The sequence below is a fragment of the Alligator sinensis genome, unplaced genomic scaffold (assembly GCF_000455745.1).
Source record: "Alligator sinensis unplaced genomic scaffold, ASM45574v1 scaffold696_1, whole genome shotgun sequence".
NCBI classification, from domain to species: domain Eukaryota; kingdom Metazoa; phylum Chordata; order Crocodylia; family Alligatoridae; genus Alligator; species Alligator sinensis.
The window spans coordinates 86,678-102,853 of record NW_005843186.1 but is presented as its reverse complement, the minus strand read 5'-3'; the positions used below and the strand labels follow the sequence as shown (position 1 = coordinate 102,853).

General features: G+C 40.9%; 3 protein-coding genes across 12 annotated transcripts in view; 2 read left to right on the top strand and 1 right to left on the bottom strand.

Annotated features, from left to right (window-relative positions):
- The window catches only part of PPFIBP1 (PPFIA binding protein 1), a 183,965-nt gene extending 176,680 nt beyond the window's left edge, over positions 1-7,285 (top strand). For all 9 annotated transcript variants that reach the window (XM_025194367.1, XM_025194369.1, XM_025194366.1 and 6 more), the window contains 4 exons: positions 3,514-3,702; positions 5,498-5,677; positions 6,028-6,093; positions 6,829-7,285. In XM_025194367.1, coding sequence (XP_025050152.1) covers positions 3,514-3,702; positions 5,498-5,677; positions 6,028-6,093; positions 6,829-6,915 — 522 coding nt within the window. In that variant the 3' untranslated portion in view covers positions 6,916-7,285. The remainder of the gene's footprint in view (positions 1-3,513; positions 3,703-5,497; positions 5,678-6,027; positions 6,094-6,828) is intronic.
- Positions 7,286-7,732: 447 nt separating this feature from the next.
- REP15 (RAB15 effector protein) lies at positions 7,733-14,302 on the top strand. Its single transcript, XM_006037887.3, is given in 6 exon segments — positions 7,733-11,119; positions 11,122-11,215; positions 11,217-11,282; positions 11,284-11,360; positions 11,392-11,598; positions 11,601-14,302. Coding segments are annotated over 6 exon segments (675 nt in total). The 5' UTR covers positions 7,733-11,004; the 3' UTR covers positions 11,717-14,302.
- The window catches only part of LOC102381202 (NADH-cytochrome b5 reductase 3), a 30,694-nt gene continuing 27,684 nt past the window's right edge, over positions 13,167-16,176 (bottom strand). For both annotated transcript variants that reach the window (XM_006037882.3, XM_025194365.1), the window contains one exon: positions 13,167-15,288. In XM_006037882.3, coding sequence (XP_006037944.1) covers positions 15,116-15,288 — 173 coding nt within the window. In that variant the 3' untranslated portion in view covers positions 13,167-15,115. The remainder of the gene's footprint in view (positions 15,289-16,176) is intronic.

Below are 16,176 nucleotides of genomic sequence, written 5' to 3'. Positions count from 1 at the left end.
GGGGCCATGATGTTCCAAAATAAGGGTCATGTATTATGTAATATAAAATAAGAAACTGACACCCAGTGGCAACTAGCAAACTCTAGATTTTTCTTACTGCAGCTTTCTGTATGTGTAAACTTGGGCAATAGATTCTAAATCTAGTTAACTAATTAAACAAGTCATAAGGATTAGCTAAGCTAACTTTTTTTTCTAGCAACATCCAACATAGCAAACAGCTTGGGAATTTGTGTGTTAAATCACACTTACACTAAAAGGCACAGAGAGAGCCTTGAAGAATGATGCAGTGCAAAGTGAATTATTTAATTTACTAACCAGTTGATCCATGTTGTTTTTCAGACCTATCCACTTCATTTTCTCCAAATAAGCAGTTTTCATTATGATGTTTCATTCTTGCAACTAGGCCCTGCATTTCCTTCTTGCACTGCTTACACTTGACACGTTTTCCTTTTTTACCCAGGGAAGGAATTTTTCAAAATATTCCTAGATAGATAGGGTCTCTTATGCCCAGAAGCCATGACAGTTTTTCTGTGGCAAAAGTGTGGGGGAATATAGGAAGCTATGTGTGTACTACTGAATAATGTCTTCCCTTTTTCTTTCCAGTCCATTCCACTGTTCCTTTCTTCTCTGCCTCCATCCTTTCCTATATTGTGTCTCTGTCTTTAAGACATTGTCTTAACTAACTCCTCTACCTTGCTTGGCCCAGCTCCACTACCACATAACCACAGAACAACAGCAATCCTATCCAGTCTGTCTTCGCACATGTGACTTTAGTCTGCTGAAAAACAAACTGAAAGCCCAGAAATTTCAAGAAGCAAGAGCTGGTAGTTAAGCTGGACAGACTAGAGCCTTTTTCAAGAGATGACAAACTGAAATGAATGCCCATGTTTGATTGGTAGGTAACTTAATGTGTGCGAGTGTGACAGAGCCATTAATTCATTTTTATGAGACTAAGTATAGGTTTAGCATGTTGGTGATAAGATGTAATTGTAACTTGTATTTTTGAAACAAGAGAAATTTAGTATTTTATTGATGATTTAAAAAAAATGGATTTTTTTATATTAAAAAAAAAAAAAAATAATTGATTTTTATCCACCCTGACCCAGGCCAGTCCAGGATCTCAGATCTGCTCTAGGATCCATCCAGGGCTGGATCTGACAATCAGCTGACTTATTTTTGCACCTGGCTCCAGAAAACCCAGGGTCTCAAACTTGCTAGAGGCTGGGGGCAGCCCTGGGTCCAAGGCAGAGCTGCCCCCTACCCAATCCGTAGGATCAGGCTGGGGGCAGCTCCATCTGGCATGGAAGAAGGCATGATGTTTGGGATGGGGCATAAAATTCCTCTGATCCTAATTAAGCTGTTGTTTTAACATCTCTCAGAAGCCAAGATTCACCATTTTTGCCAGCATGTCCAATAGGCTGTGATGAAGAGCTGGCTTGTTATTATTAGGAATCTTTGTAAATACTAATATCTTGGCCAAAAATACTTTAACTACATATCTGAATACTTGTAGTCTCCCTCTGCATTTTTGTGCAGATAAGACATTCTCAACTTCTTGCCCTGAACTCTTGCAACTATTATTATGTGCTATTAGACAGCTGTAGGGGTGTAGGTTGTAGCCGTGTTGGTCTAAAGACATAGGCAGACAAGGTTCCTTGGGTGAATCTGATATCTTTTATTAGACCAACCCAAATAGTTGGCTGGATGGAATGACAAGTAAAGAAGCCAGGGGCTGGGTTGGGGAGTCAGATGTCAGGCAGATTATAATGTGTCAAAAATCCAGTGTCTATATTTAGTCCATGATTTTTAGTATCCAGGAGGTTGATGAAATGGAGTTCATAGGCTCATCTCTGGGAAGTGTTTTGTAAGCTTCCTTTGAGGATCAGGACTGAGAGATTGGAGAGAGAGTGGTTTTCTTGTGAGAAATGTGCCCTCACCGGTAATTGGGTATTTTTGTCTTTGATAGATTTCCGGTGTGCGTTCATTCTGGTGCGCAGTTGTTGTTTGTGTCTCCTACATATTTTCCATCAGGGCATTTGGTGCATTGGATGAGGTATATTACATTTCTGGAGGTGCAGCTGTAAGATCCTGGGATGCTGATGGCTCTGTTGTGGGGTGTAGTAATTGTGGGGGTGGTGGAGATGTGTTGGCAGGTTTTGCATTTCTTGTCATGGCACGGTCTGGAGCCTTTTGGTGTGTTCTGGGCTTGAGGAAGTTTGCTTCTGGTGATGAGGTTAGCGAGGTTCGGTGCTTGTTTGAAGGCTAGGATGGGTGATTCTGGGAAGATCTTTTTAAAAATAGGGTCTCTTTCTAGTATGGGTTGCAGTTGTTTGAGGATTTTTCGTACAGGTTCAAGGGAGGAGTTGGTCTAATAAAAGATATCAGATTCACCCAAGGAACCTTGTCTGCCTATTAGACAGCTGCTAAATTCCTCCGTACACCTTGTGGTAGGAGTGAGTGGTAGGAAAATGCCTGCTTCCTTTTGTGTAATTTGTAAATCCATTTGTGTTCCATTTGGGTGTCAGGCAGTCATAAGTAGAAGGCATCTTTATATTTTGATATTGTGATACTAATCCCTGCCAGCCCAAGTTCCAAGGGGAATTTAGAATCATAGGGTGGAAAGGCACCATGAGGGATTATCTGGTCCAGTCCCTGCATGAATGTCTGTCCAGTGCTTATCCAGCCCCCTGTTGAACGCCTTCAGTGAAGGAGATCCAAAACGTCACTGAGCAGTCTAGTCTACTCCCTCACTATTCTAACAGTAAGGAACATTTTCCTGGTATTTAAGACCACTTTGCTTCAGTTTGAAACCGTTGCTTTGTGCCTTGTTCTCTGTGAGAAGAGAGAGAACATTTGTTCTCCCTCTTCCTTATGGCACCCCATCAGATATTTGAAAGCTGCAGTCATATCCCCCGCACCATAGTCTCTTTTCTCTAAGCTAAACATATACCTAGTTCTCTAAAGTGCCTTCAAACCCCTTTATCATTCTTGTTGCCTGCCTCTTGTAAGTAACTTCACCGGTAGATTGGCTTCGTAAAATCTGAATGCAGAATGGAGAAATTGGTGGGTTGTGTGAGGAAAATACCTTATGTTTGTTGAATACCAGTCAGTTTTCCAATAATCTCATTAAACAAGTTTTCCAATATTCAAACCAAAATAAAAATTACATGCTAGATTATTGGGTCAGTTGTAAGAAGTTCTTTTAAGTTTTATATTACTGTTCTTCCTGCCAGAGGACTATTTTTAAAAGAGGTTAGTAAATAAATCTTTCATGACAAATGAATGCATGTTTCTAATGTGATGATAAGTTACTCTCCTCTTCTCTTGATTGCTGGTCTGTCTCCCTTTGGATAGAACACTGTAAAAAGAAAGGAATTTTCTAAACCAAATAAATAGTGAACACTTTTTCCTTCCTGTTTTTCTCCAAATCAAAAAAGCCTGGCATGATGACCAGGGTCTTCAAAAACTAGTCAAAGGTAATTGATTTCATTTTGATTCTCTATGGTTTAATAGGTCTTGGAGCCCCGTTTCAATGTTGAAACAATGGCTCAGTTGTTAAACATCCCACCAAACAAGACATTGCTGAGACGTCATTTGGCAACCCACTTCAATCTACTTATTGGCCAGGAGGCCCAACTGCAAAAGTGTGAAACCATGGAATCTCCAGACTATGTCCTTTTAACTGCTACTGCCAAAGTGAAGGTAGGCCAGTGGTTGTACATTCCTGTGTATACTTGTTGGATTGAACAATGTTTGACTGCTGTTCAGTAAGGTTTTTTGGAGGAAAAAGAGAGCAAAGAGATCTATGGAAAGAGGCTGAGAGCATGGCGCACAAACAAGCTACTTGAGCAGTCAGGGTTTTAATGCATTTCAGTTGCTCTGCGGTAGTTGCCTCTATGCCTACCCTTATCCAGTGAGCAAAAACTAGCCCGTTGCAGCACCCCTCCCTCTTCACTGAGGTAAGACTATGCGTGTGCAGCTGGCATACTGCAAAACCCTGCTCCCTTTCTACTTCATAGTAACTTGTTTGTGTGTCCTTACCCCTCATTGATGAGCAAGAGATTCAAGCCCTTGTTCAGATCCAAGAGTAGCAAGGACCCTAGACTGACTCAGGAAATTTGAGTTCAAATCTTGGCTCTACTACAGACTATCTATGAGACTGTTATCCGCAACGGACAGTGTGAGTTCGTGCCCAGCGTGCTATTGCCAATGAACACACAGGGGTGGAGGATCCAACTTTAATCTTTATTGTTTCCAGTCTGCGCAGAGAGGGGTGCTTGGCAATCGTTTGCAAAGCAAGCACCACCGGTTTCTACCTTTGGGTACCTTTTATACATATGTTTGCAAGTGTATCGCTCAGTGATTGGTTACAAGCCACTGACATAAGACGTTCTCTACTGAGCATGTCTCTATACCTATGTTTTAGCCATGTATTTCATTTACATACATATATGTTTCATTAACATACTTTTGCCCTGCCCAGGGGTGTGATTTTTAGCATTATAATGAGACCTTTTTCTGAACTTCTTGCTATCTTACAAGTGTCAGGGAGACATCCTGCTGGTGTTAGGGAGGCATTCCAGGAATCCTCCGCATCCCACACGCTGTGCTCTGCAAGCATCTCTTAACACACACATGCCACACCCCTCCCAGCATCAGTAAGTTGCCTTAAGTATTCAGTTAGATATAGTTTGCAAAAGCTAGATATACCATAAAAAAGATTACATCAAGACCTTGGTTAAATCATTTAATATCACAGCCCTGATATGGTTTATCTTGTCCAGGTATGTGTATGCAGTTAATATTTCTCCCACCTTTTGTCCTGTACATTTGTATTACAAGACAATTGAGAGAGAAGCTGTGTATGTTTGGTGTTTAACACAGGGTGCATCTACACCTGCTTTTTACTGCGGAGTAGGTTAATTAACTTCACAGTAAAGCGTCACCATCTACATGTGCAGTAAAAAAGTATTAGGGTTCAGTAAACAAATTAACTCCACTGTAAGATAGTACTGTCAGAGACGGTACAATCTTGTGGTAGATTGACTTGCTGTGCTAAAACACACGTGTAGATTCTGACTGTGGATGTGCATTGTGCCTAGTCAGCCCAGCCAGCTGAGGGCCTGCTCTGCACTGGTTCGAATTGCTGCTCTCCCATGTGCACATGTAGATGCTACACCCGGGAGCAGTTTACTCTGGCTCGAACTGCTCTGGAGTTTATTGCATTGCATTAATTGCATGTGTAGATGCACCCACAGTGAGGCTATTGCTATACAAATAAACCAGCAACGGGAAGGGCATTGATTTTTGTCAGGCTGCGGTTGTAGTTAGCTGAGAAATATTCCATGGACACTTGTTTTTACGAGAACTGTGTGATTTCATTCTTCCAAATTTGCTTTCAGTTAAACATCTGATGCAAGAAATAAAGGTGGCATTGAGACTTGATTCTGAAAATTATGGAATTCCTGACTAATAAATTTTCACTTTAATTTTTAAGCCAAAGAAACTTGCCTTCAGCAATTTTGGGAGTCTGAGAAAAAAGAAGCAAGATGATGTGGAAGAGTATGCGTGTCCGATGGAGTTGGGACAGGCATCAGGAATTGGAGCCAAGAAGGGGTTTAAACCTGGTTTGGATATCCGAGTGTATGATGACGATGATTTGGATCGGCTAGAGCAGGTGAACCAGCATTTGATATTCAGGTTCTGTGGCAGAACAGTTGGATTTGAATGGCTTCCTCTGCCTCCCTTGGGGCTCTCTAAATAGATGGTGTAATTCTGTCACTAGCAGTCATGGAACATCCCAGAATTGCCAACAATGTTTCCTGGCACAAGTCAATAGAAACTGCACATGCATTGATTTTGGGACCTTTAACTTTGTATAATTAGTTTTTCCTACAGTGCCAGAATTCATGCCCTCATTTCATCCCATGCGCAGCATAATATAGCACCTATATTGCTTAATGCATTTACTTACTCACCACCATGTGTTAGTGTACATTAATTTTTCTTATTATCTGTTCCCTATAGATGGAAGATTCAGAAGGGACTGTGAGGCAGATAGGAGCATTCTCTGAAGGCATCAACAACTTGACTGTAAGCCCTAAAAATGTTGCCGATAGAGCTTAAATGTCTGTGTTTTGAATATGCCCTCACCAAGAATATCAAACTCCTCTGGCCCCATGTGCCAGATGAATGGCCTGAGGCTGGTCTGTGCATGCCAAACCCACAGCCTGTTCTGGGACCTGTGCTCCATGCAGTGCCCATTCCAGCCAGTTGGGGGGTGCACTACACATGGCATTCACCCCTGCTGGCCTGGAACTGCTGCACGCGGTGCCAATTCTGGCTCGTCCAGGACAGTGTGGATCCTGGATGGGTTGGAGCAGGCACTGCATGCGGCATGCATCCCGGGCCCTGTGTGCAGAGCCAGTCTGGTGCAAACTGCATTGGTCAACTATGAGACCCACTGGGGGCAACTATGGGACCCACTGGGTGCTGGATAAGGGAGCTCAGCAGGCTAGATCCAGCAGGCAGCTGTATCTTTGACACCTCTGCCTTAGGCAGCCCCTTGTAAGAAATGGTCCCAAATGTCCTCATCCATACTGAGTGCAACCACCCTTCACCGTTATTAGCAGACTGCCTCTGGGGCTGTTGTAGACTTATACCAGGGTCCAAAATGTCCTTGGAATGGGGAAACGCTCAGTTAACTCCCACTGTCCTCTCCAATGACTCTTCTCCATAGTGATCACATTTAAGTTTCCTGAATTATGCAGTTTTTAATTCTTCATTTTGAGTATTTATGTTCATTTTTCCCTTTGATCCTTTTTTTAGCACATGCTGAAGGAGGATGAAATGTTTAAAGACTTTTCCACCCTCTCCCCTAGTGCCAGTATAACAGATGAAGATTCAAATGTGTGATGATAACTACCAGACACTGATAAAGAGTTCTGTGATGGGCAGCAGAACATGTACATTACATTGCTCTTGCTTCTGTTTGTTAGAAGTGACATTTTTTGGGTGGTTAGGGAGAAAAGGTGCCTATTCTAAAGTTGCCATAAGAAAACCACAAGACCCTGGTGAATGGCAGTATCGTTGCTTTACTATATCTAATGTCCAAACCTGTGCCATATTTCAAAGTATTGCATTTAAAAATAGTATGTTACCATAATGCTCCTTTATTCTTATTCATGTCACCTTGTACTGTTTCAGAATAACATAGGTTATTAAGTAGAGAGAGAATCCAATTTGTAGATATTCTGCCTCAGCCTTTACTGCAACTTTCAGCTGAAAAAAAAAAAAAAAAAAAAAAAAGGTATCACTGGTGTCCTATTTAAATAGATTTGCCCAAAGGAAATGCCATTTTTTCCTCCTGTAGTATCTACCATGGGCCTTGAGTCATGATTCCCTGCACAATTTCCCAGGTAAATCTTGACTGTTGCTGACTTATTTTTATACTGTTTATATATATATATAGATAGATAGATAGATTCATAGATTTCATAGACATCAGGGCTGGAAGGGACCTCGGAAGATCATCGAGTCCAGCCCCCCGCCCAAAGGGCAGGAAGTCAGCTGGGGTCATAGGATCCCAGCAAGATAAGCATCCAGTTTCATCTTGAAGGTGTTGTTAACACAGGGCTTTTAAAAAGAATGGAGAGATATATATGTGTGTGTGTGTGTGTGTGCATGTGTGTATATATATATATATATATATAAATAAAAATAAAAGAAAGCAGAATTTTTATTTTGTGACATAAGGTGATGAAAATTCAATGTTGTGGGGTTTTTTTTTTTGTAAAGAGATGATCCAATTTTGAAAGCCAGCTAGTTACTGGAAAAGTCAGACTGACCTTTAAACTGTTTGTTTTCTTTCCTTTTTCCCCTTTCTTTCTTTTTGCTAACCATTTTTAGCTTATGTTTCTACATTTGGGATGAAACTGTTATGAAATGTATTTTTCCTTGCATCACTTTTCTAATCTGCAATATCTTATTTTTTTCCTAACAGCAGCAGCAATAAGATTTTAATAGTTTTAGGTTTTTAAAAATATTCTTGAAAGTTTCAGCTTGAAATTGAGCACTGTCATATGCATATGGGAAGGGATGTTTCCATGCTGTGAACATAACAAAAAGCTTATATAAATAAATGTATCAGAAATATATTGTATTAAGCCTAAGGTGGGGTTTTTCCTCAAAAAAGTGAAAAAACCAAAACACACACGTTGCCTAATATTTATGCCTATTAAAAGCACAACTCCTTTCCACTTTGAAATAAATTTCTAACTAGCCAGTGAAAATCTTTTGTCAGACTTTCTACAGACCACAATGTTTTAGCCACAAAAACAAAGGTAACTCTGTTAAAATTATTGTTATGGTGTATGAATGTTGCAGGCATTTTAGCAAAATGGCATGAAATTTCATTGTTTGCCAAGGGAAAACTTCAGCTAGAATTTTTACTTGCAATGTTTCACATTAACAAAGTATTTGATCATTCATTTCATCACAGTTCTTGTTGCAAACATTGGAAAAGACAAAAAGGACCCTGTTTTAGGGATGCTTATACAATGTAATACATGTCAGATTTATGACTTGTGCTTGTGCCACAGAAGCTGGGAAAGCAGTAAAGACTTTTACAGCAGTTTTAAATGATTTCTACTTCTTACCAGTTGTTGGGATAGATTTGAGACTGACATTTATCAGTGTAACCCGATGTCAATATTTATTTACAACTATAATAAAGTTGGTAAAAACCAGTGTTGTATTGAACTCTGCCATTCCATTCTTAATAAAGGCCAGGCCAAGTAAATAATCCATAATGAATAATTTGTTCAGAAAAGAATGCTTTTCTGTGCCAGCTGTCCACAAAAAATCAGGACTTATTCCTTATTCAAAGTTACTTACTCCTGATGGAATAATATCTGCTTAATAGTTGTGGGTCTATTGCTTGCTTACCAGACATTTGTTGCAACTAATTGAAATTTGAGCTGTTCTGATGGGATAGATAAATGCTAAACTTCTCTTCCTTGGTTGGCTAAGAATAATGCTTAGAACCAGGTTTTCAGTGTGAACTCTTGTAATTATGAATTCAAAGTTTGCTTTCTGTGAATGTTGTGCAGTGTAATATGTACTGAATGGTGACCCACCTGGCCCACTAACAGCCTGGACTGTGTTACACAATGCATTATAAAAACCCAGTAAAACTTGATTCCTGGCCCTTGTACCAATATTTACTTAAAAGTCAGTTGTTGCAAACACTTCCCAGTGAAAACAGTTGCTATAAAATGATCAACAGAAAGGCCTCCCAAAAGACATGCATATTTAGATATTCACAGATTTATTTTTTTTAACTCAACCCTATGAATACACACATCAACTATTTTAGGCATGTTTCTTTTGAATGTAAATAAAATTCTGCTCCAAAAGCATCCTTTTTCCATCAGTATGCTGGCTTTCTAGGTAATATGGATGCTGTTACAACCATGCTTTCTAGGGTGCCTACAGACCTTTAGGGCCCTGCTCTAATACCTGGCACTTTACAGAAAGCACCATGAGTTAGAATGCTCCTGCCCCAAAAGAGGTTTATCTGTTGGGATGGGGGTGGGGAGGGGAGGCCCTCTAGAGCCTGCCTGCACCTGCCCTGCCAGCAGGTGTGGGCACTCCAGCAGCCTCCAGGGAGGCTGCCAAGCTGTCCTTCTCCCCAGCCCTGCCCCACCCACCCCCAGTTCTGGGGCTGTCAGTGGGGGAGGGAAAGGGAGCAGCGTGGAGCTGCCAGCTGCTTTCCCTGGCCAGAGCTGGAGGGGAGGTGGCAGGTGGAATGGACCCTCCTTGCCTCAGGCTCCCCACCCCCAGCTACCCCAGCTGAGGTATTGAAGGGAGTTGGACCAGGCCTGTGTGGGGGGGGTGTCTCCCTTCCCACAATACCTACCTGGGCCTCTTGACAGTGGCAGCATGGAACTGCCAGCTACTTTGCATATAGTAAAGTATATGCAAAGTATACTCCCCAACCCCCAAGGCAAAGGGGGCTTTATTCCACCCTGCTGTCCCTGCTCCAGCTCCGGCCAGGCAGAGCAGCCGGCAGCTCTGTGCTCCTTCTTTCCCCATTGATAACTCTGCAAAGCAGGAAAAATTTAACCCTGGAGGGAACACATGTTCACTTCTATGCATGAAGAGGGGAACATAAACTAATGTGTATTGCTATGTAAAAAGCAAATAAAATCTGTTGTAAAATGCCATATGTTTCTGGGCTTCTGTATTTTAAAGACTGGCTTAAATGTTTTTCTTAGTAGTATCTGCAGACTGTACCATACATTACATGGCTCCTGTAGGTACCAGTCAAGGAACTGGCTCACAGGGAGTGAGTGGCAGGGCAGTCCTGCTAAAGATCCCCATCTGCCAGTCTTCAGAGCGTCCCTCTGGGGCTTGTGGATAGTTGAGCCTGCAGTATACATTTGTACTTCAGCTTTTTTGCTGGCTGCCAGTTAGTGTTAGTAAAATCTAGGACATGGATTAATGTCTGCTAAGAAGGAACCACCAAGGAAACCCACAGGAAGAGGTATTGGATGGCTTTTGGACTCAGTTGTCCAGGATTGATTTTGGACCTGTATTCTAGAAGCTGTGTAACCTCTCTGGACCATCCAGTCACTGGAATAGCTCTCTCTTACTTGCCTTCAAATAGAAAAAGATAAGGTACATTAAACAAATAGTACTGGTGTAATGTGTGACATGCGTGCAAAAATTGACGCTTTGTGTGAAAGCCACCCAACCTGTTCAGCTGGTTTTTGGTAAATGAGCTAGCCAGTGAGCATGCCCAGAACTTTATCTGCTGTGCATTACTGAGACCTGTTTACATGGCATAACTCTGCCATTGGTGTGCCTTTCATCTGGGAGGTAGTGAGTGCACCTTGTATGTATTTAACAGGCATAACTTAACCCAGGGACCATACTGCTTTCACTGAGAAAAGCTGCACCCTGGACATTCTGCATGTGGGGAGTATCTTTGCTGCAGAGAAAATGGGACAGAAGGTATCACTGGATAACAACCAGAACAAGGCTGACATTCTAGTTTTATGTGACTTATTCAGCCAAGTTCTTGTCCATGCATCTCAAAAGCTGAAAGATTATCTTGGGTTGAAGATCCTCAGAGCAAACTCCACCCAGCTACAAATACATTCGATGAGATCTTTTTGATAAACCTCATCAGCTTCTGTGTTGAAAAAGGAGTGCATCACAACCAGCAAAATGACCAAGCAGCAGTTCTGGCTCTTTGGGGTTGACTGGATCTGGACACTTAAGAGCTGACAAGCAAATCAAGCTTCAGATTGCTGTTCAGTCTTTGCAGGTGGTAGAACTCCTTCACAATAAAGACAGCTCGTGAACTGCGTGGCCTCTGCAAGGAAGCCATGTTAGCAGACAAGCTCTTTTCAAACCTGCTTTTGTTTTTAAAGCTGGAAAAATTCTGCTTGCTGGTGGGACAAGACTGTCTGGGCCTCTTTATAGCATTTGGTATGCCTGGGAAGCCAAAAGATGTTAGAGGAGTCATGCTAGACAGCGTCAACAGGGAGAAGCAGAACCAGCACCTCTCAGGCACAAAAGCTTTGAGACAGTTTGTTTGAGCACAGAGAGATTCCTTGCTACAAAAGAAATGCTAGAAAACTGCCTCGGTAATAGAAATGGGCTGAGGCAGGTAGACAAGGTTTACGTTAACTTTTCAAATTGTAAATAGCTAATAGTAGAAAAGTTGGGACCCAGTTCTCAAAAAAAAATATCCAGGACTACATGCACAGTTCAGTGCAGCTGTTTAGACTGAGCACTTGATTTTATAGGAACCGAGTCTCTCCTATTTTTTAAATCTAAAAAGTTTAATAAAGAGGGACTGAATTTTAAGAACATTTTGTTCTCTGGGTAGTAATCCTTTTCTAAAATATTCAACTGGACAAAAAGCTTATCACCCAAACCTTTGAGAAGATTTGTAAAAGAGTTTGTCTTTGTTTAGAGTGGGCATAAAGACTGTAGATGGTTCTTAACTTGAACACTTGACCTTATAAAGATGTGCTCTCATTCCAACTAATAATACAAGGCACCAATAGCAGGATTTTATAATTCTGGACTGTAAATTCCAGATTCTTGAGTAATTGTAGGGATCTGTCCTAGCAAGGAACAAGACCAGACTGTAGCTAAGATCTTTCTCATTTATAACTCTTGAAGTTATTTTTTTTTTTATACGTGTTAAGGTTTAAGAGGAAGAAAGAAGCCCCAGCTGATACTGGATTCCCATTTTACAGTGTATAGCAAAAGTGCTTGTCCCTACCCAAAACCTAGGTGAGTTTTCCTTTGACTTCACCGGAGCCAAAATTGCACCTTAGGTCTTGTGGTTGAACTTAAATCCCTTATGCTATATGCTTTCTCTCTCTTTAAGAACAAGGGCTGCTTCCTGATGTTAAAAAAAAGCAGCAGCAAAACACAGCACTTTACTGTAAGCTCAATGCGTTGTCAGAACAATTCAGAATGTTAAAAAATGTATAATGAAAAAACTTAAGAGTATTGTATGTTTTACTCAATAAAAGGATTCTATGGAATGTTACATGTCATAAGTAGATACAGTTCTCTTAGGTTAGCTAGGCCAATATACTGTTACATTATGGAGAAGTGTGCGGTTTTATAGAAGACTTTAACATGTTTCAGTGTAGAAGTCATTAGTAAATGTAGCAAAAAAGCACTTACTTTAATTTTTAGGCTTAACTCTTCCTAGTGGAATATATGGCTGAATTGCACCTTTAAAAATAAGATCCACTGAAGCCAAATGTATAGAGTGCATTTGAAATATCCCATTCCTTCTAGGGACACTAGATGGCTGAAGGCCAATCTCCCATTTCACAACCTTGAACATTCTGGAGTTGGGAATAAAATGCAGAACTTGAAGACAGATTCCTTTCAGGTGAGGTAAAAGCAGAGTAGAGAGAGATGCAGTCAGTCTTCTGTTATCCAAATATTCTGGAAAGCACCTTAAGTGCTTAAGTGCTTTCCAGAATAAAAACTGTGGTAATTTCAGAGGGCAAGAAAAGGATTAGAGTCAGATAAATGGAATCTTTTCTTTTCTTTTTTGCTTCTCACCAGGTAGCAGATTTTGCAAAGTCACCTGGTGTTAGAAAGTAACATACACAAGATCTGTTGAATAACTCAACTGTAAAATATTTTATTTCTTGCACAAACATTTTGAAAAAAGCCCAGTAGCTAAATATGCAGGATAAGGAATACAAAACAGTTTACAATTGACCAGCTGAAGTTACTCATCAAAATTAAGTGTTAATACAGTTATGACAAGGTCTTTGGGTATGTTTTCCCCCACATGGATATGAATGAATGAGCACTGTTTAAATTTTCACTGGTTACTTGTTACAAAGACAGATTTAAACTTGTAGAGGAAACTATTGGTATATAATATACAGTTGTTTGAAAGAACAAATTTCAGACTACAAGAAGCACATAAGTCAAGAGGTCCCAGACAGAGGCCTGGCTAATAAAATTAAGTTAATAGAATTATTTGTCACAGGTTTAGCTTTTCCTCACTGAAGTCAAACCAGAAATTAGCCTTAAGTAGAGAAAGCCAAGCTTGTACGTAGGCACAGAGGACATGGCAAATTATCTCAGATAGTGACTTGCATCTCTGTACAATAAAAATTAGAGATCACTCGACAACAGAAGCAGCTTTTAACTAGTACTTTGCAGGCTAGTAAATGCTTCCAGCCTTCATCATTTTATTTATCAGAACAAGATCTTATTACTTAAGTTTGGCCTGCGGATCACTTTCAGACGTGGGAGTATCTCTACCTCTTGAAGGTAGAAAATTTTGGTTATGAGATGCATTAATATTAGGTACAAGCTGCTTAACTCTCAGCTACATCAAACTACTGTCCTTAAGAAGCACTTTTGGATTCAGAGACATTTTAAAATTGCTGTCAGTTTGACTTAAGGTTGAGCTGACAACAGCTTTTCCAGGCAGACTTCTACTTGAGTTTTGCTTGAGCAAAGCATGTAGGGTGGAGGCCCTGATTTTTTTTTTACCGTATAGGTAGGAGTAATTGTATACAAGGACAACAGACTATGTGGTTAAACACAGCACAGTGAAGAACTGCCTTCTGTGCAGTCATTGCTGAGCACAGCAGCGGAGAAAGGTCAGAAGGGAAGTCCTAGAGAAAAGGGACTAACCTGTCAGATCTATATAGATAGATTTCCTGCAGAGGGAACACGCACAACTGTTCTTTTTCCATAACAGCACCATCAGCTCTTCTGAGTAAAAAAACAAACAAACCCCGAGACACCCCTCCACCCCCAATTCTTCAAAGAATTAGTGCACAAAGCCTTCTGCCTTTAAGACCTCATTTCAGTGTCATGGGATGGGAATGGTTACAACAGGTGACTAGCTGGAAAAGGTTTACTCTTTATACTTTTTTAAAAATCTGAAACACAGAAAACTGGAAGTAAACTCTTCTGTTCTTCATACTGCTGTGTGTTAAAGTGATGCCTTGCACTTCTGTTGCAACCAGTTAACTGCCAGCCTTCAACCAAAAGTTAGCCTGAAGCTTTTGCTGCTGTAAGGAGTGCTGGATGATGCAGGTGCTCTTGGCCCCCTTACTATAAAAGCGTTGTGAGGATTATGATTTGGTATAGCAAGGTACATAAACATGCACTCTCAACCTCATGAAATACCAGATGTACAGTGTTGGTAAGTAATTAGTTACTCCTGATTATAGCATTAAGTCAACATAATAGTTCTTCTCCAAGAAACTTCTACTATTGGCTGGGAGACTGAATATAATTCAGTGGTCTTTCTGTCAGATGCAAGTGGTATGTGCACTGTAAAAGAGTACCACACACCACTGTCCAACTACAATATGGTGACATTCATGCTGTACCAAGTTTTGGTACAGCATGAAACATAATACATTCTGACACTTTTTTTAAGTCTGCTAAGCCATGAAGAAATACGCATTTATAATTGAAATGGAACTTCCCAGCACTGTGTATCACCCACCCTTGTGTGTATTTTGTCTTGTTCCCCATTAAATGCTTTTCCTTCCATGATTCTCTCCACCCTACTGCATAACCATACCCTCAGTCATCTTTAGTAGGAGAACACCATGTCCTTGATGTACCCCAGCTTGTCCAAGTTGGGGGTGCAAGCATACTGGATCATTGGAGGAGGACCACACATTAGGATCAGAACATCGTCTTGAGGTGGAGGCATGTGGTCTCTGATCATATCTTGATTCACATACCCCTGGCTATACTCCCAATCTGAATGCAGGAGGAGAAAGAGAGACAGACAGAGATGGTTAGTGTTTCTGGACAGATCATCACCCTCCTTTTAAAAGATGAGAATTGAGAGAGCTGGGAAACATGAGTGGGCGTGTGTAAAAGTCAGACTTTAAAGAGGGAGTTAGGCACCCTAAGGCAGGTGCCTAACTCTTGTACACATTCTCATACACGAGCTCTGAGGCTGCTCTAATGAGCTGGAGTTCCAGCGCGTCGGCGCAGACTCAATCAAATCTACTGGAGCGTGGTAATTGATGTGCTCCTGCATCAGTCTTCCCATGATTAAAAAGGGTGGTGGGGGTGCCTGAACTAAAGCTTGTGAAGCTCTCCTTCCCTTGCCCCAAGCACGTGTAAAAGTGCCCCCAGTGATTCCTTAATTCATAAGTGTTTTTTGGCAGAACTCTGAATAGAATTCAAACTTCTTGTGCCTAATCTCATGGAACAAGACCATTATTCCTCCACAGTCCACTAGCATGCCTCTAGGTAAAGGCAGTCCTCAACTTGCAATGTTTTGAGTTACAATGTTTCGCACTTGCATCATAAATTGTGATATCAATTGACACCGTTTCAACTTTGACACCAGTTTTGACTTTACAAAACTTGATCCAACACCACGCCACGCCAGCAAACAAGTTTGCTGCATTGCCTATCTCCCTGGAGAACATCTGTCCAAACTTCCTTGGACATTTTTTTTAAGAAAGCAGATAATCTTCAGCCAAGACTCCTGACAAGACTCCAGCCAAGAACACTTCAAAAAGTCCAGCAGTCACCTCAAAGAAGTCCTTCCAAATCAGTATCATTGCTATTTACAATATAAAAACATTAATATAGCTATATTACTCATCTATAATTGACTGAGTACAAAATTCT